The sequence below is a fragment of the Corvus hawaiiensis genome, chromosome 2 (genome assembly GCF_020740725.1).
Source record: "Corvus hawaiiensis isolate bCorHaw1 chromosome 2, bCorHaw1.pri.cur, whole genome shotgun sequence".
Lineage (NCBI taxonomy): Eukaryota > Metazoa > Chordata > Aves > Passeriformes > Corvidae > Corvus > Corvus hawaiiensis.
This window is the reverse complement of record NC_063214.1, coordinates 20,777,254-20,802,081: the sequence shown is the minus strand read 5'-3', so window position 1 is coordinate 20,802,081 and position 24,828 is coordinate 20,777,254. Positions and strand designations below refer to the sequence as shown.

The following is a 24,828-nucleotide window of genomic DNA, read 5'->3' as shown; positions in this document are numbered from 1 at the left end:
TTGTTCTATTTTTTTAATTACTCCCATGAATTTTTGCTCATATAAAATATCAGAAAGTTACACATTTGCACCTACATGGGTATTTTAATATCATTAGTTGTCTATTCTGAATGAATCTGATTAACTTTCAGCTGAATTTTCCATAGAGAGCAACAAAGTTCTTTTTGTTAGCAGGAGAGTTGGTTTTGAATGCTCACATTCCTGTTTGGAGTGATCTATGGGTAGTCTGGAATCCTATAACAGGGAGGATTTTGTAGAAAATAGCTGGCTGCCTGATAGAGTCAAGCAGTAGCTGCTGCAGCAGTAAATCTCTGCCATAGTTTAGCATAAAGGCAAATCTAAGTGTGGAAACAGAGCCTTGCATTTTAGAAGTGTATATGAGAAATGAAAGTGTCATAGGTGACAAAAAATGGCTATTTCACCTGGGAAGGGATATATATAAAATCAAAACGTGCCATGAAATTGGATTCTATGATACATTTCAAAATGAGGGAAAAACCAGCAGATTAATGTGGTTTGTACATTTTCAGCAGTCCTGCAGTCACCTTGTACTTAACATTGGCTATGAAATGATGGCAGAATCAAACTCAGTAAATATTTATTTAGCTCTAAGGTATTAAGACTAATCCCTTCAGTTTTCCCCTCTGTTGTTCTTTCACACAAATGTAAAAAAGTTGGCACATGCAAACTTTAATTCACTAGTGGTAAGCTAAGGGGATATAGAGCCATTTTAACTTACAGAGGTACTTGCATAAGCAGTTACAAAATCACTACAGTGTTGCTGTAATATAGGAGAAAAGGTTTAAACTTTGTAGTGTGGTGGCTCTTAACTGACTGGTGGATCACAGGTCTTGTGTACAAAGGCCTGAACCTCATCATTTCATGAGGAGAATTTTGTACTGAGGATTTCTGTGCTGCACCCAGGAGCTGACAGATGCTTGGTGGGGTTTTACTGGATCAGCTTTACATCAGTTCAGAAAAAAATAAGTGAAAGAACATGGTCCAAATCCTTTTTGTCTTTTGCATCAGCTCAGCTCTTTTAATAGTTAACACTTGTACACTCTGGAATTGTGCCACGTGTCTTAACTCTTCTCTGCCCATTTTATGAGCCCTGCGTGTTGCACTTCCATGCCAAAGCTCTGAAGTTGGCGTCTGGTGTGTTCCAAACACGTCTTCCAGATATCCACTTCTGAGTGCCATGAGCTCTCTGCTCCTGTAGCTGTCCCATTCTGCTTCTTCAGCAGATCTCTAAGACTTCAGGAAATAAAGCATGCCTCCCCTTATATCTGTCTATGCAGGATGGCCCTAAGTCAGTCTTTCAATGAATTATGTGGGCTCTTGATGAGCTTCTTACCATGGCAGGTTTTTTCTGCAAAGCTGCCTGGTCATACCCTGTACATCTTTCAAAGGACAGTTTGAATTAAGCCAGGACTATTTGCAGTCCTGGCCTCATTCCTTGCTCTAACATACTTCGGTTCTGAGGACCTGGTTAGTCTGGTCATACATTCACCCATGGTCTAGCCACCTTTAGTCCATTATGTTACCTGTGAACATTGAAAAAACAAATTAATTGCATTGTCACACATTTATGAGGTGGTTTTTTTCTTCCAAAATATAATTGGGTCTAAATTGCTGTGCATACATTGGGTTATTGACACCTACAATTATTACTAATATAGAAGAGCAAATCATGATTCTATTTAGTTCAATAATTTCAATAAAAATATAGAAAAAATCTTCTACATTGAAACAGGAATGGACTTATTCTGTGTATTCTACATTGAAACAGAAATGGACTTATTCTGCCTTTTGTTCTCAGATTATGTACCTCTAATTATTTTGTCTTTAAAAAATATAGACCACTTGCCAATAAAAAAATGTTGTTTGAAAGAAGAAACCCAAAATGATTCATTAAAATATGTCAAAATAAGCAGTTGGTGATTTTAAAATGAAACATTTCAGATCTTTTTACACTGCTTCCATATTTTTCAGCTGTAATTATTTGCCAAATTACATTCATTGGTGTGAACAATTTCGGTCATTTTAAAACTGTACTTTCAGTGACTTTCACGGTAATTGAAAAAAAAAATTACCTCTCCCTGCTGTTATAACAATAAAGGATGTAAAAATATTCTCTGCAAAATGGAGCAGGAACAATAGACATAGTCATAACAGCTGAATAAGAAACAATATTTCTGTTTCATGAAAGTAATCCAGTAGGCATTTTCCAACCTGTCTGCATTTAACAGTTGTGAGTGGTCTATAGCTATATCTAAAAGCTTTCTAGCACCTCATGTAAAACAGTTTTTCATCTCCCAGGCTAAGGTTCCTCTCTTGCCTAAGTTACAGTCTGCATTTGAGTCTCAAATACATATCCCTGCATAAGTACTTTAGTGACTTCTTTCTTTATCAGGGCCCACGCTGTCTTCTCTGTCTACTGAAGATGTTTAACGTAGTAAGTATGATTTGGTAAATAGGGGTTTACATGTTTCAGATAACTTTTAGTCCTGGAGATTCTGACTGTCACCAGAAATTCCAGCGTTTTTGGAAATAGTATATACTCCCTTGTGAGAAAATCTGATTTCAATTCACCTACATTTTCTGAATATAAAAAGTGGTTTTGGTGTAATTTCCCAACTCACTGTAATCAAGTCAGATCAGCGCTTCTGTACTTGCTAAGGTTGACACACACACTGAATTCTACATGTGCCAGAGACGTTGTCTTGGTCATATCAGGCATAAAAAATAAAGCACAGGATCAGGTTACTCATAAGACAAGTTGCATCTAACACACCTATTTAGATAAATATATTTATACACAGGTAGAAAGATGCAACATATGAGAATGATGACTGGATTGCAACTATAATTCCATTTTGCTTAGAACACAAGAAATGTTCCTCTGGTAACATATAACTAGAAAACCATAAATTACTGTCTGTCTTCTACCTCTGTGACCTTAACTTTTAGAAGACATACTTATGTATTACTGGTCAGGGACATATAAATATTTAATGGCATAGAGCTCTGCTCATAATACACCAAAATTAAGAACTCCAGCATTTTTTTCTCCTGGAAAGGAGTTGCACAGTACATAATTTATCCTATTTTCCACACATACAGGGGAGGGCACAATGTCTTCTGTTTATTGACTGAACAGTGCACCAAAATCACCTTTTTGGCCAGAGTTCTAACACCCCAGTTCTCATGCAGGGTTCACATCCTTACAAGAGAAGTTATTGATTAGTGCCTCACTTAAGTTGTTTTCTCTCCTCATGGGTTCCTTATGGGTACAAGTTACTCCTGATTACACACAGAGGAAAATTTTTCACAAAGAGAATAATCAGCCACTGCAATCCCGCCAGGGAATCCCCAACACTGGACACTTTTAAGATTCAGCTGGGCCATCTTTTCCACACCATGCTTTTGCCAGAAAAGATTGGACCATATGATCCTTGATGTCCTTTCCAAGCTGGAATTCTATGATTCTATGAATCTCATTTCTAAGATTATTAATAAGAATATTATCAATCATAATACAAGTCAGTCTGACTTTGGAGAAACTTTTTTATTCATTTGCCTTTCTGAGAACTTACGACCTTCATGGAGGGGCCTCACGGGAAATTAAAGTGATACAACCAACAAACAATGCAGCTAAAGATGGCTGTCAGGGTTTAGACTGAGTATTTTAGATCAGAGTCAGCCAGGAATCCTTGGAAATTTGATGACAATCATCTATACTTTTGTGCTATCAAAATATGAAACTCTTCTGTCCTGGTGAAAATGTGCTTGGTTTCTCATTGAATATCTACATGGTTTTGGGGGCTGTTGGCATTTATGCTTGAACACCGCCTCTCCCCAACAAGATCTGTTAGAATCATTCCGTTACTGATATAACCACAACTATTTATGTAGTTTATTTAAACCCCATGCTAATAAAAGCATTGCACCATTATACAGCTCATGACAAGCCATCCGTTTCTGATACGTTCAAAAGAGTCAGACTTGAGGTGTCAGGGGTTCAGGATGACCAGGACTATCTGTTACTTCTCTGTACTTCCCATTTTATTTACTGTGAGTTTCACTCAATTGATTGCCAGCAGAGGAAGAACATAACTGATTAAAAATAAAGAATTGCTAGAAGTAACATAAAATAATAATTGCAGTTTGAAATGGGTAAGTTAAATATCCAGCCCACTCAAGCCTAGTGGCAGTAGTCTATAGTGGAACATGCAATCTTCCCTGAAAATGCAGTTCATGAACCGGATGCTGCCCTTCCTGAATCACATGAAATCATTTACACAACAGAACTGTAAATATTAAAAGTTTTTGTGATCATATAATCATAAACAGGTAAAAGATAAACTATCAGAAAAAAACCCATGAAATCCCATGCCCTGCAAAGCCATGAGGTAATGGCTTTTCTCAGATTTGTCATTCTAGATGTCTCTGCCCATGGCAGGGGGATTGGAACTAGATGATCTGTAAGATTTTTTACAACTCAAACCTTTCTGTGATTCTATGATCCCCTGGTTCTGTGATTCCGTGATTCGATGATAGCAGGGCTGACAGCTCTCATTGCCCCAAAAATGAATACGGCCACCATCGTGGTGTTTCACAATCAAGTAACTTCAGGAGAAAAATCTGAAAAACAGGATTTGTCAGGTTGGCATCGTTTTTCATGCTCATCAAACTGTTTAGAGAGCTTAGCCGAAGTAAAAAGTGAAACAGCATAGCAGCTGGTGCAAAAAAGATTCTTAAACATTTGATAGACGATGTACGTGAGAGAAAGCATTGCTCTGGCTGGGAGAGGGAGAATTGCAACAAAGACCCCAATTTATTTTTGCCATTCTGCCCATTATACCTAGGATTACAGCAGAAAACAAAGAAATAATGGCGTTATTCCTTTCAAGTGCAAAGCATGACTGACTGCATTTCATTCTGCTCCATCCCTTCCGCAGATTAAAGCCCAAGAGTGACGACTATGTTTTCACATCAAAATATAGATACATAAATAAATCACTAAATAAAACTGATCATCTGCTGCAGGACAGACGTTAACAAAACACTTGTGGTGTAGAAGTGAAATTGATGTTAAAAACATTTGCAAATAACTCTGTGACTGGAAAACATCAAAAACCAAGAGATTCATATTAAATGTTGGTACTTTTCTCTAATTCAGATGTATGAAAAAAAGAGACACCATATGCTCAGGGGTGGGAACAGGGTGGATATACCAAAGTGACATTATATAGAAATTATAATAAAATCACTGTTGAAGAATTGATCCCATATGACATGCTGTTGAATGTGCTTGGATGTAAAGGAACTAAGAAAACATAGATAATTAAATATATAATTAGGCCTTAAAACTTGCTGCTGAAGGTTAGTATTGAGGATGCAACTAATTTTATGAGGCATTAGTAGGTGTGAGTTTGTGGGCAGGAGAAATATGTTTTACAGCCTGTGTTTCTCAAGGTATTTACATCTACATGTCACTTAGAGCGAGTTCTCTTTTAACAGGGTTCTTCTCATTCCTAAAGTCACATATGACTGTGTTTTACCAGACAAGCCTCTATTCCTTCTTGATCATGCCTGATAAAGGATGACATTTGAAGAATGTCAGGTGTTTCAGTTACTATACACCTCATATAGAATATTCCTTTAAACTGATATATTTCATGTAAGTTGAAAAAAGGACTTTTGTATTTCTGTTACAGGATGGGCTGATTTGGATTATTTAATCCTTTCTGAGTGGATTGCTATAAATTAAGGGAAAAAAAGCTAAGGCCTTGTGAACACTTAAATAAGGTGTAGTTGTACCCTTACTCCACCCTCCACCCCCACCAGCTAAAATATTACAAATCCAAACCTCATTTTTGCAGAATCTGAAAACATTTGTGAATTTGGGACAGCTTCCAGAAACTTGCAGAATGTCTCATTCTGGAGGACTGCAACAAGGAAACAGTAAATATTTCTGAAATGAAACACTGATACTTCACATTTAAATTATGCTTTTGTTTAAAAACTGACCTAATTTGGAGGGGTCAGAAATGTGCATAAAAGCCAAAAAATTGAGCAATTCTTTTTTTGGCACAACTGAAATTACACTTTTCCCTGGATGACCAAAGAAAAAATCCACTATTATGTGCTCTTAACCTACACAGATTTTGTCCTTGTTACATAACAATTTTGATCGGGAGGTGATTTCTATGTAAAACAGTTAGATAATTGAAATTCAGGTCGAGTTATTATCAATAAAGGCACTTTTTTTTCCTTACAGGTATAAGGCTTTTTGCTTCTTCATAAATGCAGCTTTCTCTTGTATATGGGAATAATTGAAGAGGTGCAAGATATTTAAGTAGATGAAGACTTCAGCCTCAGTCATACCTTCATGTGCACCAGTGTTGCTTCTCTTGGTGTAAAGACACACCTTGGGATGGATCTCAGGTTAAAGCAGAGCTTTTGAGGCTTTCAGTGTGCTTCTAACAGTCTATTAAAAAGACGTGTAGAAATTAAGAACTCATTGTGCACAGAGAATTGCTTTTAAAGTTTTATAAAGTTCCTTCAGGGTTTTTTTTTCTCAAAAGATCAAAAAGTTTGTAGGTGCATTCTGGGCTACCTTTTTCAGGCTGAAAGTAGAAGGGGGAATTCAGAATTCAATTACATATGTAAAAGTGTAAAAGTAAAGTCTAAAAGCTGTCTAAAATTAATATGCACTCCTCTTTGCCACTCAAAGTTTTAAAATACTTGATCTGTGAGATAAAATGTGCTCAAAAATCATTCAGAGACTGAAACCTTCATTCAGTTTCAGGACAAGACCAATTTTTAGCAATACTCATAAAAGGCAGAATAGAAAATGCAATGTACACAGGCTTCATAACAGTAGAAACCTACAGGAAAACAATGTGAGCTTTTATGACTGAACCATGCTATGTTTCAATCTTATGCTGGTTTTTGAATTCACAGAAGTTAAGATGGTTTCAAGTATCAAACATGGATGTAAGCAGCAAGAATACAGCATGTTACTGCAGTTACCTTGTGACTTTACCTTGATGCATCTTTCATACACCACATCTCCAAGCTGTATCCATGAGGCACAGGCAGGCATAACCTTTGGGTTCATGCACTCCACTCATCACACTGTGGAAAACCTGCTGCATTTAGCTATCAACCCACAGAGGAAAAGATGAGGGAAAAGAAGAAAAACAAAATTTACACCATTTTTAGTAGTTAATGTCTTGCCAAGATGTGCTCATTTCTAAGGATAAGAATAAGCACTCTCAAGGAAAATGAAAAGACTAAGGGAGGAGCAGTTGAGAAGATGAAGAGAGTAAGTCTAAGAAGAAAAAAGAGCAAGCTCCTCCAGGGAATTCTAAACCTGCTTCTACTCCCATAATTAAGTGAAGCTAGTGTAACAGCACAGATACTAAAAATGAATAAATGTTCGCATTAAAATGAATGTTAAAACTGCCTTTTCCTTTTTCTTGAATCAGAAACTAACCTCCTGCTGGGGCTGAGATCATGTCAGTGAATTGGCATAATGAAAATATCATTGCAAAATGTAGGTATGCACTATAAAATTGTGAGCTCATTGAGAGATATATTTCTTTTTTTGGAAGTCATATTTCTTCTTTTTGACACTGTAGAAAAGAAGACTGATTTTGGTTATCTTTAGTTGTGAGAGAAATCTCTGTGAAGACAGCAATAATCCTTTTGCAGAGCTGGACCAGGACCATCTTGGAGAATCATCCCTCCTCCACACTATACCACACAGGGGCTGGATGAAGCGGCAGGTCAGTGTCTCTCCCTGGTGCAGGGAAGTCAGCCAGACTGTGGAGGTGTGCCTGGAGGCGTGTTTGGCTTCTGGAGAGACCAGTGCCAAGGGCAGAGAACTGCAGTATAAGGATGTCCAACTGGCATCAAGCAGACTGGCAACACCCTCAGCTTCTGGCTAATAGTTTTGGCCAGGGAGCAGCCCCAGGGTGAGTGACACCATTTAGTGCTGCACCAGCTACTCCCCAGCTACAGACCAGGGTATGGTCCTTTGGGTTTCTTCCCCTCTTTCTAACTTCTAACCACACTCCTGCTTTTAAAATGTCATAGTACCATAACAAGCCCTCACTCGCTCATTCTCTCTTTTTCCTCTCTTCTCCACCCATTCCCTTCACTTTTCTCTTTCTTGCCTTCTTGTGCTCTTTCTGGTCATCTTAGGTACCTAATGCTTGTGCCTAGAAAGGCTGTAGTTTTAGAAAAAGGTATGCAAATTGTGCATCTGTCCAAACAGACACGTATGAATCAAGGATGCTTTGTATTTATTAGTATAAAATATCACACTTCAATAAAAATATAAACAAATAGTTAAAGAGGAAGAAAGAAAGGCAAGAAAACAAGCATACAGAAGGAGAGCAAGAGACTACAGTAAAGGGAAGCAGAGCAGAAAGAAAACAGGGAAGCATTGTCTTGCAAATATGAGTCTGAGAGGAATCCTGAAGTTTTCTGTTCTCTTTGTCAATGAGGTAAGTGGAGAGAGATCTAATTGGAAAGTCTACCATTTCCTCACCTATTATTTTCTGTCTGCCAGAAATGCACGAGGAATTTACTTAGTTGGCTGTGAGTTTTAAATCTCTTGGCTGAGACAACAGGAATCACAGTTGCACTGCAGACTGGATGATATGTACTCCTGATCATGGGTATAAAACACAGTGCTGGAGAGTGATTATTGTCAGTAACTGCATTATTCTTTTGTGACAAAAAGCCTGAGGTCTGGAACTTTTCTGAGACACATCGAGAGCTTGACCACTCTGTGAGCAAGAGAACCAATTTTCTAGTTGTACTTTGCAATGCAGAAGGAGTCAGACAATCATATTTCTCCTTAAAGGGATAGTCTTTGATTGAAACAAGATTTAAGTATGTCATCTTTAATAGGATTGGCAAATAGATTTTAAAAATAGCATATACCATGCAACTGTATGTATGTTATTCTTGGCTAAGCTTGTTTACAATTGGAATCAAAATATTATGATAGATATTTTATGAGATGACAACGCAGATTGTTTTTCATTATACTGTATGCAAAGAGTGGGAAACATGAGAATAATCCAGTCTTACAATATATTCCTAATTTTAATCATTTCTTGATAATAGTCATGGTTATAAAGCATCCTTCCCCCAAAAATTCCTAAGAGTATCCAACAGTATTAAAAACATACTCTACCATTGGTAAGCCAAACTGTGTGCTGTGGGGTGTTGCCTGAGCCCTTCCCAAACACATCCATGGATGATCAGAGCAAGGAGTCCACCACTGGGTCAGGAAATGCATGCATATAAATATGCAGACCATGTCCTTTGGTCTTGCTGGCACCATTGTCAGTCATGCCTGCTGCACAGGCTTCAGAAATGCTTTTCCATCGTTTTCTAGACAAGGAATTGGACAGGCACCTTTCTCTACACAGCACAGAAAATAGTCCCTCGGGCAGCAGTTTTGCTGAGGCACACCCAGAGACACAATTACTCTGACTTCAGCTGGAGGGACGATGCAGAAGCACAACCACCTGTTAGCAAATTGCAGAAACTCCGTGCAATAACAAGCTAAATATCTCACCCAGCTGGAAGCACATGAAAAAGAGGCGGGTTTTGTTTGAGGTTGGTTTGGTGTGGTTTTATTTGAAAGGGTCATAACGGGTGGTGGTGTGCAAGGATCGCCAGGGAGGCCCTGTCCCATCCATTGGAATGGAGGCGAGAGCGTTGAGAAAAGCACATTGTTCTGCCACAAATCTATTTGCCCATTCCCACTGAAGTGAATAGCCCTTCATTCCAGCGGGAATTTGTGCCGTCATTTCAAATGTTATGCACATAAGTTAATTTCACACTGCTTCAGGACTTTGTTTTCAAACTACCAAAAGGGTTAAGAACTGAAAAGGAAACGCTTGCCAAACTCCCCAGTCTAAACCAAGGGTGAGGGATTTTTTTTTTTGCATGGGGGGAAGGGCAGGTGGATGGACAATGGCCAGAAAGTGAGGGAAATAGGGACTGGAAATAAAGTACAGTCTTTTGTATTTCTACAGCTCAAAGATGCTTTTGAAGAGGACTGCTGCCAACCATGGAAAACCATCTTTTTATGGAAAAAATATGCCAGTAACAATGGATTTACAAGAACTGAGCCAGTGTGTCCTATATGCATTTATTCCATATTATGCAAGATTAATTGTTTGGAGCATCATGCCTTCAGGAGTGTTCTAAGCATCAGGGAGCCAAATTTAGACTTGATATCATGAAGTCAAATTTCCTTTTGTACCACAAAGTCCCCAGGATGCCTGATTACAACAGTGCTGAATCTGGCACTGGAAGATGTTACCTACAGACTGGGCACAGTTCTGCTTAAATATGACAAATTGCATTTGCTTCCTTAGCCTGCATGAATCGATGTACATAATTTGGTGCTAGACCTTCAAAACATTTTATTTTAAACAGACTTAATGTTTTTTGTTGTTTTGAAATGAGAAGGAATAAAAATATTACAGCAGATGGCAATTTGAATATAGTTGTCACAAATAGGATTTTAAGGTTGCACTCTCAATTACACTATGGCCCCATTATACTTCCTACCCATCCTAAGAATGCCTTAAACTTGGTGTAAATGTAATTATGAAATGTAATTTGTTTCAACTGCTAACTATAAAATGGGATTTATCTGTATGGGACTCGTCTATACAGGGAAATGGAGTAATTACACCCAATTAATACGTCTACCTGAGATGTTACATCAGCAAAGCCATAGCAGTATAAATTATTCTGCTACAATTATGCTCATTAGTTTTCCTGTGTAAAAAGGCTCTTATCATAAATAAAAATGGGTCTCTAATGATTAATTCAGTATTATATTTATCCAGGTTTATTGGCATGGAGGAATATATTGGTTACCATGGAATCAAAAGGCAGAGTCTAACAGCAGAGTAAAGGACCAGGCATCAAAAGTATCAGCAGAGGGAGAAAACCTCTTTTAAACAAAAAGGTTTGCCATATGAACCTATCTATGAACCTTTGGACAGCATCCTGTGTATCACCTGAGCGACCCCACAGCTCTACTGCAAATTGGAACGAGAACAGTTTTGCACTAGCTGAAAATTAGACTGGCAAAATTACACTGATTTCATAAAACTTTAGGCCCTTTCAGTTATGTTGGTTTTCAAAGCAGAATGTTGAGGAATGTCCAACATCCGTCATAGCCAGCAATTTGCTTGTAGTAACTCTTCGCCTGAATTCTGTTTTGTTTCAGTTACAAATTAATGAGGCCAGTTAATTGGCAAACAGTGTGGCTGAAGACAGAATGAACATACTATTGTAAGCATCTGATAAACTTAGCCATGTGTATCCTTGAGAGAAACTGCTCATGTCCACTGTTGAAAGAAATCATCAAATATTACACTGTTTTGGGGAATATGTGGTGCTTACATGGAACCCATTCGCCATGGACATTTCAGCAGCAAGTATTTATAGCTATTCAGTATTTTCCTTGAGGTTTTGCAGGATAGTGCATCAAAAATGAAAAAAACACACCTAGATTGTAAAGGGGCAAGACTCTCAAACCAATTCTTTTAAGGTTCTGTATTTTGCTGTTGAAAATCTCATTTGGGGATACATCCATTGACGTTGTACCCACCAAACTGACGATCAGCGCCGAGATGCAGCAAAGGAACTGCATTTCTTACAAAAGTCACCTTTAGTTTTGTGACCTTGTTACAGACTGCTCTAATTCTGAGACGCCCTTAGCTGGACTCCTGGGACCTAGGGCAAAGGCACGAATTCCCTCTTCACCTCGAGCGGCCACTTTGCTCTGGCAATACTCGGGAGCATTGGTCTCCGCCCGCGGCTGGGGCACCATCGCTCCCTGCGGAGCAGCTCTGCCCTCCTCTGTGACAGCCTTTCCCAGAGCAAAGTTATGTGCTGTGCCACAGCCAAGAATCCCTGCAGGCATTAGCGTTACAGAAACGCTGCCTGCTGCCCCCGGACCCCTGCAGGCCCCTCTGCGCGGGCTGCACACGGCCGTATTTGGTATTCCTCAGTGAGCGCTGCACAGGGCTCGCTCTGCTCCCAGATGGTTTCAGACCTTCGGACCCTGCCACCTCTCGCGGGCTGGGGATGGAGTCCGCACCGCCTCATAGCCGTGCGCTCCACGCTCCCCGTGCGCCGCCCCGCTGCCCGCACAAGCCCCGTTGGGAGGTGCTGCGGGAACGGGGCCCCTGCCCGGCCCCTCGCTGCCCGGCTCACACTGCGCGTCCCGCACGGGGCTTCGCCAAGGGCAGCGTAAGCGACGCGAGGACAACGCCGGGAAAGTTTACTGTCGGCAAAACCACGGGGCACGGGCTGCGCGCCCGCGGCCAGCGGCCCCAGCGCGGGGTTCCAGCCCAGCGGGCAACCGCTCCCGCCGAGAGGAACCGGCCTGGCCCCTCCGCGGAGGTCCGGGAGCGGCCACGGCCGGATCTCCCGGCTCCCGGGAATGCCCGCACCCAGCGCCCGGCAGAAACGGCGGCGGTCGGTCCCTCGCCGCTCCCCGGGGCTCCCCGCCCGGGACGAGCGCTGCTGGCCGGTCCCCAGCCCACGGGACAGTGGCCGCCCAGGCCACCCCGGCCCGGCGGCGGCGGCAGGGAGCGGGGGCGGGAGCGGGGCGCAAGTGCCGAGTCCGGCCGAGCGCCCCCGACCGCGCTCGGGTTGGCGGCGAGAGGGACGGGGCGGGGCGGGACGTACCAACAGCCCCCCGGGGGAGGACACCGTGGCGCCCCCTCCCACAAGCCTCCCGCGGCGCTGATGCCAACGGGAACCCCCCGATGCGCGGGGCGCGTCTGCGAGTCCCACAGAGCGGACCGGGAAAGACGGGGGCGAGGCGACTCGCCACGGGGCGGGGGGGAGGTGGTGGGGGTCGCGGTGGAGGCGCACGACACACGCGTCCCTCCTTCCCCCGGATCCCCCTCCCTGCGGCGGGTGGTGCGGCCCGCTCTGAGAGGGCGGGAGCGGCGCGCCCCGCCCCATTCAGTGACACAGGCATCGTGTGGGGAGGCGCCGGCGGCGCGGGCAGCGGGACCGGGCGGGACTGACCGGGCGTCGTAGCGGCGGCGACTGCGAGCTGAGCCCGGAGCATGGCAGGGGCTGGAGCCGCTGTGGAGGCTGCTTCTGGTTTCCCCCCTTCGCCGCCTCCTCCCTCCCGCCGGGAACTTTTCCTAGCGGCTGGTGGCGGTGCCTCCCCCCGGTGGTGGCAGCGGCGGCGGCGGCTGCTACGTTCGGCGGTGCCTCCCGGGCCGGGGCTGGGGCTGCTGGGGCTGGTTTTCTCTCGTTTCTGCTGCAGTAAGTGGAACTTTTCTCCTTGGCGGACGGGCGAGGGGGCGGGTGGAGGAAGAGGAGGAGAGAAACCCGAGCCCCGGCAGCGCTGGGGGACGCGGCCGAGTTGAGGGAAACTTTGTGTGGCGCCCGGCGGCGGGGAGGGGTGGCGGGGGCTGCCGGCCGCCCTGCGCTGGGGGAACCGGGAGGGACGTGGCCGGGATGGCGCAGAAGGGGGGGATATGAGGCGGGGTCCAAGCTCGAGCCCTCACCGCGGAGACCCACAGGCGCTTTCTCCCGGGAACACCCGCTGCGGCCGCCGCCGGGAGAGCGGGTGTCCCGGGAGGCCAAGTTTCCCTGGCGGTCGGGCTGGTGTGACCGCGGCCCGGGTGGGGCAGCAGTGTAAGTTTATTCGCCGTGGCTGGGGCTTCCCCCCGGCGGACGGCAGGTTATCCGCTGTAATTCCCGTCCTAAGCGGCGGGATTTCGCTTGTTTGCGGGAATTCACGGGTTCTTCCCTCCCTTCTCCTTTCCCATCCTGTGGGAAGGACAGAAGGATCTTGGTGTTACCCGGGTGCGCCTCGGGGGAGGACTAGTACGCACTTTGCCTCTGGCGGTGTGGGCTCGTGTCATTGTTCCTTCTCACTGAGAGTGAAACCCGTGCTAGTTTCGGTGTTGGGTCGCTCGCCGCTGCTGCCGAGGTGGGATTGTTTGCTTGCTCTACATCACCCGCATCCTGAGCAGCTGCTGCCGGGGGCACTGCGGTGCGGGGCCCCGCCGGGCTTGGCGTGACCACTTCTGGCAGGAAAATGCCATCACCGACACCCCTTTCCCGTTCATCTTCCTGTGGGGAACAAACAAGCGACGTAGCAGTTGGAAACTGAGCAGGAATTTATTTATTTATTTGTTTGTGTTGTACTGCATGCGGTGTAGTGTGCGTAGTGTCATTTTTTTACAGCAGTGGAAGATGAGAGGGGATAAAAGTAGACTTGGACAAGAGCAAATCGAAAACCATCATCCTGCCGTTGTATTCCCAACGCAGTAATGAATAGTTGGCAAGGATATTTTTATTATAGGAGACGCTGTGTCCCTTCCCTCTTTAATGAAGGAGGAACAAGTTAGAGGAGGTAGTCTCTGGAGGTTCATGTGATAAAAATACCCAGGAACGAGCAAGCCATGCCACCGTAAAACACTTGTGTAGTATCTGAGAAATGCTTTCTCAGGGAGGGAGTTGAGGCGCTGCTGCTGTAGGATTGTGCTCGTGTATGTAATAGTCTCCCCCCTCTGGCAATGATGTAGATTTCAAAAAAGATGATTGTTACTAAGTTTGTAAATATTGAGAAGGCATCACATTTCAAACTTTAAGGCTTGAATACTTAGTTTTCATATAGTTGGCAAACTTTTTGCACTAGTACTTTTCTCCCTTTCCTTTGTTCAGGGTTATTTCTGCTCTTTTGCAGTTAGAAGAGTGAAGCTGCAGACTTGACATAACCTTGACAAGCTATTTTTACATCTAAATGTGAAGATAATAGTAACAATGAAATTAAGAGCATCTGTGCCTAGTGTCATACAGCGACTCAACCATTTTAGTCTTGATGAGTGTAATTCGGATGCCAGTCTTCCCGGTTTCTTTTTTTTTTTTGCATACGTGAACTTGACTGATAACACTTCAGAACATCCGCCAGAAGTGGCAATGTTGTGTTGAAATAATTTTGTTCTTCAAGCACAAAGTTTTGAAGTATAACCTCTGGATAAAAGCGAAAACTTAAAAAACCGCTAATGACTTCTGGACTTGGAGGTTATCAGCAGAGCAAGGGGTTTTTTGTCAGTATCTTAGGTTTTAGTTTTCTTTTCACCTTGAAATTTCCCACAGTTGTTTTCAATATCTCTGTAACTGTAACATGTGACTATGAAGGAAAAATATTATTGCTGTGGCTTTTAAGAGTTCTCCTAAATATATTTTGAGCATGTTTACATGTTGATGGAACCCAAAACTTACTTTTGGTTGCCTTTTGTCCTGCTACTCAGCCAATTCTGGTAATGCTAGCAGAAGGAAGATTTGAAAATGGTACCACAAAAAAATCCAAACCCTAGTAGAATAAAGTCACTACAAGACCAAATCAATTTTTATCCAGTCATTTCAATTGACAGTTAGAAACAATGATTTGAGCTGTAATTCCTCAGAGAAATATTGCCAAAAATATCTTAACACTCATACCAAAAAACTGAATGGGGGAAGAGAAAATATATCAGGACTCTGAAATAACAGCAACTTTTCTATTTTTGAGTAAAAACAGTCCTGCTTTAATAAATGCTGCTGCTTTTTTGAGAGCAAGACTGTTGGATTCAGGTTGTATGTACAGGTACTTCTTCCACTTCTCAGTCAAACAGTGCACAAGACAGTAAAGTGCATACTAAAGGTACATGATCGAACTAGGTGCTAGATCAAACTACATCCTTGAACTAGGAGAGATGTATAGCATCCATAGGAAGCATCATCATAATCTTTAATTTATGAAGTAACTTCTTTTGCATTGCAGCAGATATTTTTCAGCTAGGCTGTAAATGAGGACCTGTGCTACTAAGTAACAAAGTCCTCCTAATTCCAGTGCCTCGTTAGTTTGCACACAGTGAAAAGTTCTTTGCAAAGTTTTTTTGATGTAAGTATGAATTAAAAATAAGCAAAACTGTAAAGTGACGTGAATAGAAAGATGTACAAGATGCATTTTTCAGGTATTTTGCTGAAGAAATAATTATTTTTTTTCAATTTGAAGTGCTGGTTATGTTGAGCTTCTCAGTAAGGCTAGAAAAAGAAGTGTACCTATGTCTTCTAAGATCCCAGTGATTTTTTTTTTCTTAAAGCAGCCTGGAATTCAGAACTCCAGACTAGTAGTAGAGCTGGAAGGATTTGATTATAAAGATGTAGATAATATAGGTGTGCAGTGTACCATATACAAAAATTAAAAAAAAAAAAAAAAAAAAGAAAATTCCCAAGTAATTATCGATCAGAACAAGCTGACTATAAACCTTTTTGCTCATTTTTCGGGTTAAGTCATGGGAAATTAGAATGTCAAGCAAAGCAGATTACTGACTTGGAAATGGGAAGGTGTAGTAGAGTGTTCAGAAAGACAACAGAATGTGTTTTTTCCTTGTTGTATGTTAAATGTAATTATAATAGTTTAGAAATCCATGTCTAAATATGCTTTTTTTTTTTTTTTGAAAACGATATGGAAATAAATGCACATTTGAACAGGTGTTCAGTGAAGCAATGTCATAGCAGTGAAAGAAGGAATGGGAATGCTATAAAGGTATTTGAAAAGTTGGAATGAAATAGTGGTGAACCATGTAGTAGGCTGGGTGGTGTATGAAACTGCTGTGTGAAGAAACAGAGCAGGTGCACTGGTAGGAACAACAGATAGGAGAATTTAAATCTGGATTGTTTGATAATTAGCAAAAATTTTTAAAAATCTGCCAGAAGTTTGTCCAGCCTGTACTTGAGGATAACTTGTTGGAATATAAGGTGTGATCTTTTGAAAGAATTTTTAGCTCTGTTTCGTTGTGGTAGGTCTGTCCTTTTCAATGTTACTGTTACACTGTGATGCTTCTGGCGTGCAAGAACTCCCATATATATGAAAATGAAGTACAGTGTTATTTGAGTTAAGATCTGAACACTTGGAGTATCATAAAAGAATTGTAGTGATTTAGCCACTTGTGCTACATAAAAGTTGAATTTGATTTAAACAGTGTTTCTCTCTTGCCTTTCTAACTTAATTTTATGTCATGGAATATGAATGTTATTTGACAGTGAACAAGAGGTGGCTCTATCAGGATTTTCTTTTTGCGAGATTAGAGAGAGAAATATGGTCAAATCTAGGTTGTTTTCTTTTTGATCCCTTTTATGTAGTATTGCTGGCAGGATGATATTGAGAAACAAAGGACTGTTCTGTAGCAGGAGAAGCAAAAATGTGTTGCCTTTATAGAGCACCTGTACCAGCTGATTACCGTTCAGGTGCTGGTAGTAGAGCTTTTAAGGTAGGCACAATGAGATGTAAATTGCATCTGATGTGAGAAGGGAAAAGGAGTTGGGAGTGTGTTGCTTCAGAAAGCAGTGTGTGGGGCTGGTGAGTGTAGCATTTGTGGAGTTCAAAGGAAAAAGAAGTTGGAAACTCTAGAATCAAAAGTCTGAATTTCAATTTGTAGAAACAAAATCCAGAGTAAATGAAATTAGGGTAAGAGAAATAAAAAACCTGGTACACAGAAGATAATCTTGTTAAGTGTCAGCTACCTGCAGTGTTGTTGGTAACTGTTGTCTTTTTTTAGTGTTGATTTGGTTATCTGTTGAAAAGCAATAAGCTTTCATCTGGTGTTACAGCAGCCTGTTGCTGTGGAGGTGGCCTGCTCTGCTGTTCTGTGGCTGAATTCAGCTTTGTCCAAACAGCTCTTTATCAGAAGGTACGGCTGCAGACTGGTTGGATACGTCTGCAAAGAAGTGAGAGTGCTGAGATTGTGTTGTCTGCTTGCTCTGGAGCCCCCATACACTGCCTCTTAAAGGTGGCTGTGTGATGACAGATTACTTTGCTCTAGCACTATTTGTATTTGTACTTCCTATTTCCAGCTTTGAATGAATGTGTTGTATTGAATGAGGATTATTGGAACTTTCGTTGTTTGGTTGGTTGTTTCTTTTACCCTGATGACTTCTGTTCTGAGTGGTATGTGGATTGTAATGCAGAAGTTTCTGTCAGGAATTTTCTAAGGCACCTGATAGTTGGAACTGAGTGACCAGGTTTGCTAAGTGAAAAATAGGTATAGGTGCAATTATTTAATTATTATTATTTTGTTATGCCCCATGTTGTTGTGTTTTATTGTCATTAGAGGTGGAGGTATGTATGGTCTTTAAAGGTACCTTTAACCAAAACTCTTCTGTGTTTCTATGGTTTGGTTTTGGTAGGGTTAGCCTGTCTAAAACAACATTTTTGAACAGTACTTATTTGAAGGGCAGTTGTATTCAGTGCCTCAGAGTTCATTGGTATCTGAAATGCAGTAATGGATTTTTATTGAGAGGATGAAGATGAGGAATTCTTTGATTAGGCATGAAATAGGTTGATCAAGCTTTCTTGTTAAAGGTAAAGGGATTATTCTTTATTCCTGGTTAGAAAGCAGAAGGATTGCCTAGAAAAGAGTATCATCTGAGTACAGGAAGAAATCACAAGAGCTAAGAAGGAACAGGTGGGAATAGCTGAATGTGGAAAAAATACAAGGAAATCTATGAGAAGCAAATAAAGAGCAACATGTGCAGTAAAGGAAAAAAATGTGTCAAGGAAAATAATTATTGTGTTTCTGTCTCTGTTGTGGGGAGAGATGATAAAGCTGTTGGGTGAAAGCTTGTCTTACTCCCCTGGATGTCCTAGATGGTGAAGGTGTAAAACAGTGTGTTAAAAGGAGGTGGAGTGAGGTATGAGTGAAGCTCCTGACGGGGCTCATGGCCAGTATTTACACTGACTCTAGAAAAGCTGACCTGTGGTTGCTTATTACACAACTTAGTACATAAGTTTGTGATGAAAAGCTTCAAGGTGTAGCACAACTTCCAAGTCAGTGAGAGCACCAAACCAGCTTTTTTGTGTTATCCAATACATGAATGCTTCAGGAGTTACTTTTGAGGTAATTAACTTTCAGACTTTGGAGTGATTCAAATGTGAACCCAAAAATTGGTCATTCTGTCCAAAAGTTAGCAATAGAAGAAAATTAGCAGCAGGAATGGAAAAAATGTTAAAGTCTTAAAACTTCTGTTGATGTCCTCTATCCTTTTACCTTGCTTTTCCCAAGTGTATGGGAAGGTAAAGGTATGTAAAGCTTAGCATGCTATCAAGAAGGTCACTTTTAGTTCAGGTAATGAAAAGCAGTAACAAGCTTCCAGACAATCCTCTTATATCATAACTGCATTCTTCTGTTCCATTTTTTTTGCTTCTTTTCAGTTGTTTTTCAAGTAGTGTACAGGAGTAAAAGCAATTTTAATTTTTTAATAGTGTAAAATATTATCCACTTTATTCTCAATATGAAGGCTAGTTGAGTGTAACTCGCCTTGAGTTGACAGGGATACTAAGATTATCTGCAGCAGTAGACAGCTCTTGCCCATTCCCCTTCCCCAACCCCCCTCCCACATCAGATTTTCATTATCTGGCATTTAAGATAACTTTTTATGTCTACAGGGATTTGTTGTTTTCTCCTTTTCCATTAGTCAGGGTTTGTATAACATGATAGCTCTTAAACTAGTCCTGGGATTAGTTTGTACAGAGCAGAATGTTTTCCGAAAGTGACTGTTGTTTTGAATACTTGGCAGGTGTTAGTGCTATCAGTGTAATGCAGTGGCATGTGCAAAATTTGTAGGCATTGAGATGGCAATCTCCTGCTAAAGGTGAATAAAGACTAGTCAAACAGGTCTCTGTAGCTGATATGTGTAGAGATGAGTGGAAAAAAACAGCTGAGCTAGCTTGATGAATTTATTGGTTACTTTTGAATTTATTTTTATTAGCCCCTCAGAAGATTAAAGATTAGTGTTGGATTTAACTTTTTCTTATTCCTGTGTTGTGTGGGCACTCTTTGCCCACTTATGTTGCTTTTTTTACTTGAAATACCACCCATGCTGCATGTGGTTAAGCTGAAAACTAATTATTACTGGGACAAGCATACCTTAAACTAGCCTGTTGGATGAAGAGATGCTGAAGAAAGAATATGAAGAAGTTGAGATCATGTTCAAGATTGGTAACTTAATTTCTTTTCAGTGTACATAATTTGGTAGAAAAATAGTCACTTTAGTTAAGTGTAAGTTAAATTACATCAAATACCAAGTAACTTCTTAATAGCAACAGAGTAAGTGAGGGAGCAAGACTTCTAACTCATACACAACTTGGGGGTAATTTCTTTCCCCAAATTCCTTTAATTTCTCCAACATCATCTGTTGGCCCTTGCCACGATGAATAACTAACTCTGCTAAGGTTTATTACTAAGGGTTGGAGAACTGAAGTCAAGAGCTGTTAAGCTTAATATGATTTTAAATTTATTTGTGAAGATTCATAATTGCATTATAAAAATCCAGTTCCCAGCCCTCCACCAGTGCTTCTGTTTCTGTGTTTTAAACACTTCAATGTGCTTTTGATTTCAACAGATAAACTTTCTTGAAAGAGAAATAATGTTATTATGACTTCATTAAATCACTGTATCATTTAAAGACACTGTAGTTCTAAAGATATCAACGATGAGAAATTGATGGTTGTGACCATACCATTAATCACTTTGTGGGAAATTTAAATGCATCCTGTTGAAAGCTTCAATGTGTTATTGATAGCCAAGGTAGCATAAAACAATCTACCTCTGGTAGCTAGCAAATGTGTAAATAGCCATTTATCCAGGATATGGTGTACAGGAAGAAGCATAATAAATTCTGTGTAGCTGTTCCAGCAGTTTGAGGTATCAGAGGTAGTTCAGGCTTCTACATGTGGCTTATATGGTCTAGTTCCAATCTTTAAGGTCCTGTCCAAACCAAACTATTCTATGATTCTATATGTCTAAGACAACTGTCAGGTTCAACAGCTGTAAAACAGTAAGGTATTTTACTATAACCAGATTATCACAGTTGATGTATCAGTGTTTTCACCTGAATATTTAATAACTTATGCTACCTCCTGATAAATCAGAATGGAAACTATTGTGGAGAAGCAGATTTGTGTAAGCTTCATGGAAGATCTTTAAACGATTCTGCAGAGAGTGTTCTGCCTTACAGACAGAGGTGAGGACTATGTGACTCTTTAGAACTGTTAGTGAAAGTTCTTGTGATGAATTTCCAGAGCTACTCTATAGCTGTGTCTTTTGAGTCTCAAGAGATATGGTTTAGGTATAATAAATTGATGTGGCTACATATGGGTGAAAACTGAAGTGAAATGAAGAGCAGTTATGGTGGTGTCTCCACAACTGAGACTGCTGTGAAAAGAGGTCCTGAATTGATTGCTGTAAGTAAGTAGGACAAGGCACTGGACAAAGGAAGAACAGTGAGTGTTACTAACCTGAAACTTGTCATTGGTGGCACCAGTGCAGGGGCAGTTCGTCTGCATTCTGACCTCTTTTCCAGATTGTAAGGCACTTAAAGCAAGTTTGTGGATACTGTGGATGACTGTGAGGGTCAGTTCATCTGCTGGAGACTGGGGCTAATTGAGTGGCATGTCCGCAGGTCAGAAATGACTGTTGGAAACCTTGTGAAATTCAAAAGCAAGTGCCAAGCCAAGTCTCTCTGGGGAGGAATGACCCCATGCAGCAGCAGAGGTGTAGGCCAGACTGGTGACAAGTACCTTTACAGGAAAGAACATAAGGGTCCTTATGGGACAGTATGTGCCTTTGGGGTGCAAAAGCTGAAGAGCACACTGGGTGTGGTCAGCCAGTTGAAAGAAGCAATTATTCTCTACTATTTGGAGCTTGTGAGACTGCATCAGAAGTATCGTGCACAGTTTTGCGCTCCCAAATGGGGTAGGTGCTGAGGTGCCTGTGAAAGGCCACTAAGGTAGGGAGTCAGCACATGATGTATGAAGAGGGCAGGAGAAGTGAGTTTGTTCAGCTTTGAGAAATGTCTGAAGTGGGGGATCCTAATTGCTGCTGGCTCTGTTTAATAGGCAGTGAGAGGGAAAATGAAGACAGACTCTCCTTCGCTATGCACAGGGAAAGGATAAGAGACAGCAGACACAAGCTACAACAAGGGAAATCACTATAATGTGTTAGCAGTATGTTTTCCCACACAGAATGAAGCACTGAAACAGGTTGTGGAATCTCTGTCCCTAAAAATATTCAGAACCTGACTATGGTATGACCTCTGAGCAATTTGATCTGTCTTCAAAGTTGGCCTTGCTTTCAGTTGGAGATGGGATTGGATAACCTCCAGAAGTCCCTTTCAGTCTAAATGAGCCTCATACTGTGCATGGGCAGGCAGGAGCTAGTATACTATAGTTGCTAGCCCTGGAAGAAAAATAGAAGTAGTTGGGAGTCTTCTATTTAGATTAAAATGTCAAAGTAAAGTCTGAAACAAGTTTTTCCTACAAATCAATTTGACTTCTAAAAACGTACTTTAAAATTGGATCCCGTTGTTACTTCCTAATGTAAGTTTTAACTGTTAGAGAATTTGTTAAATAAAGATCTGCCTACATCTTTTTTGCTACTTCAGTAAGTAGCCAGTAAGACCAATCTTGTACAGCACAGAGCTGGGTGACAGTGTGAGACATACTGAAAAATGTAGCTCAGCAGTAAATTGAGCAGCTATTAAACAGCATTCCCTAGGCTTACTGTCAGGATGCAGTTCCTGGACAAAAAAGGGTTAACTTTCTGGAATGGCCTGCATCGAGCTGGCCTTAGGAGCTAAAAAAAAGCCAGCAGTGTCAGCAATGCAGGGGGCAGCAGGCATCCCATAACTTTGTAATGTAACTGGTAACGCATCAGATTTTGTTATGGACAGTTGAGATTTGCTGCTCCTGACAAAATAAGTTTATTTCATATTTCATTGTATGACCACAGTTGTTCAGTATTGGCAGATAACACTAAAACTTTACAGGTAATCGAAAATGTGAAGTTAATATTTAGCTGCCTTTCTGAGGTTATTTGAGACTTTGCTACATTACATAGTGCAGAGTACAGCTTCCCTTTTTACATAGTGCAAAGTGCAACCTCCCTTCTCTTCCCCCAGACCTCAGTTCTCCCGAGAGTAGGTGGTATGTGGAAAGACAACATATAAAAAGTGAAGGAGGGATCTGCTTAAGGCAGTCAGGGCTTTCCTAGGGATTGAAGGTCTTGTTCCTTCCTCTAGAAGGACATCACACACACATCAGTGTTCCTGACCAGTTTTTAATGGCTTTCTGGTTTCAGTGTGGGAAGTACAGTGCTGGGGGCAGGGAATGCTGCATGTTTACAGCTGTTACTGAACGCTTAAAATTTCAGGTACTACTTACTAATTTCACAGAAAAACAGAAACTCCCCAGAACCCAAAATCCTGATAATGGAGTGTTTATTTAAAGCAATTCAGAAATTTTGCTTGTGCAGAAGTTTTTGGTAGCCTTTGGTAGCTATGTGGACCATGTACACTCATACCACTAAATGCAGTGGGTAGTCTCTCTGATTCTGCCATGTCCATTTCTCCATTTCAAGTTGAAGTGATGTCCAGTTCCATGTGACTTGAATTTTTGCCTTATTGTTCCTACATAAAAATAATATCCTACTAAAGACAAAGATGGTAATACAACAGTATTTTTTCATTTACCTTGTTCTCCCCAAAATGGCTGAAATGCTCTAGATAGTTGGTTTTGTGGGTGTTTTTTTTTTGTTTGTTTTAAATTATCCCAAGTCAGGAGGTTTGTGCTTAAAACTTCTGTCTTGGTTAGGTTAGGAATTTCATAGACCTTGCTTTTCATCTTGGTTAGGTTAGGAATTTCATAGACCTTGCTTTTCATCTTGGTTAGGTTAGGAATTTCATAGACCTTGCTTTTCAGTATGGCACACCTTTAAATGTTGATAGTTTTGGTTTGCCAAAACCAGCCAGCATTTCTGGTGGTGTATGTCAGAGTTATTTGGGGGTTTTTGTTGATTTGTTAAACTGCATTGTGCTGATACTGACTGAACCAAGACAAAGGAAAGCAACCTGTGTACTCTTTGCTTTGGCTTTGTTGTCTGTTATTAACTGAACAGCTCAGAAATCCTTCTCCTTTTGACCCCTACCTTTGAGTAGGTAAAATATAGCACAGTTCTAGGACATGTAGCTTGAATGTGATCACATTTGTATTAAACTTTGTCTGAACATAAAGTTAAACAGTAATTGTGAAATGCAGAAATTGACAGTTAATCGGTTCTCTGCATTGACTTAGGTTTGCCTTGATAATGAATGAAGAGGTGGAGTCTGACAAGTGCAGTGTAGTATGGGAAGAACAGAAAGTATAGAGGTATGGAAAATTAAGTTACTGAATAACAAAATAATTAAGTACTGATATAGCACTGCACAAGTCTATAAATACAAGCCCAGAGATATGCTAATTCTTGATTTGTGTCTTCATTGCTTCTCCTAGCCAGCTGGGCTGTCATTTCAGCTTGTGTGCTGTGCAGTCTTATAATTAATATGTAGATTCTGGCTGACCATTACACCTTTCCTGTGCTGCCTGGTGTAAATACTATGAAATGCATGAAAGATCAGGTATTAATTAATTTGACTTCCCTAGTCACTGAACTTTCCCTGAGGAACAAGGACTACTGAACCAGAGGCAGGGTCTGTCTGATGAAGTAAGGCGGAAGGTTCTTTTCCAAAAGCATTCCTGACTTGTGAGGAGGGTTTTAAGCTATACATGTTGAGATGGCCTTTGATTTTTCTCTAATCTGAAGAGAAGCAAAGATGCAAGGAGCAATCAACAAGTGTCCAAGGGGGCTATGATGGAAGTTGGTTTTATCCCTTCCATTGTGAAGGCAGCACAAATGAGCACAACTGTGAACTTAGGATCTC

At 41.2% G+C, this 24,828-nt stretch overlaps 1 protein-coding gene and 1 long non-coding RNA gene across 3 annotated transcripts in view; one reads left to right on the top strand and one right to left on the bottom strand.

Moving 5' to 3' along the window:
• Window positions 1-551: 551 nt before the first annotated feature.
• LOC125321604 lies at window positions 552-6,563 on the bottom strand. The gene is made up of 4 exons (XR_007201608.1): window positions 6,391-6,563; window positions 5,873-5,951; window positions 4,508-4,644; window positions 552-1,544 (listed from the first exon to the last, which is right to left on the bottom strand). It is a non-coding gene; the product is annotated as an uncharacterized LOC125321604 (long non-coding RNA).
• A 6,488-nt stretch (window positions 6,564-13,051) lies between these two features.
• The window catches only part of NECTIN3 (nectin cell adhesion molecule 3), a 62,400-nt gene continuing 50,623 nt past the window's right edge, over window positions 13,052-24,828 (top strand). The window contains exon 1 of one of the 2 annotated variants that reach the window (XM_048293735.1): window positions 13,052-13,341. In XM_048293735.1, coding sequence (XP_048149692.1) covers window positions 13,137-13,341 — 205 coding nt within the window. In that variant the 5' untranslated portion in view covers window positions 13,052-13,136. The remainder of the gene's footprint in view (window positions 13,342-24,828) is intronic. The other variant, XM_048293734.1, reaches the window with a different exon arrangement.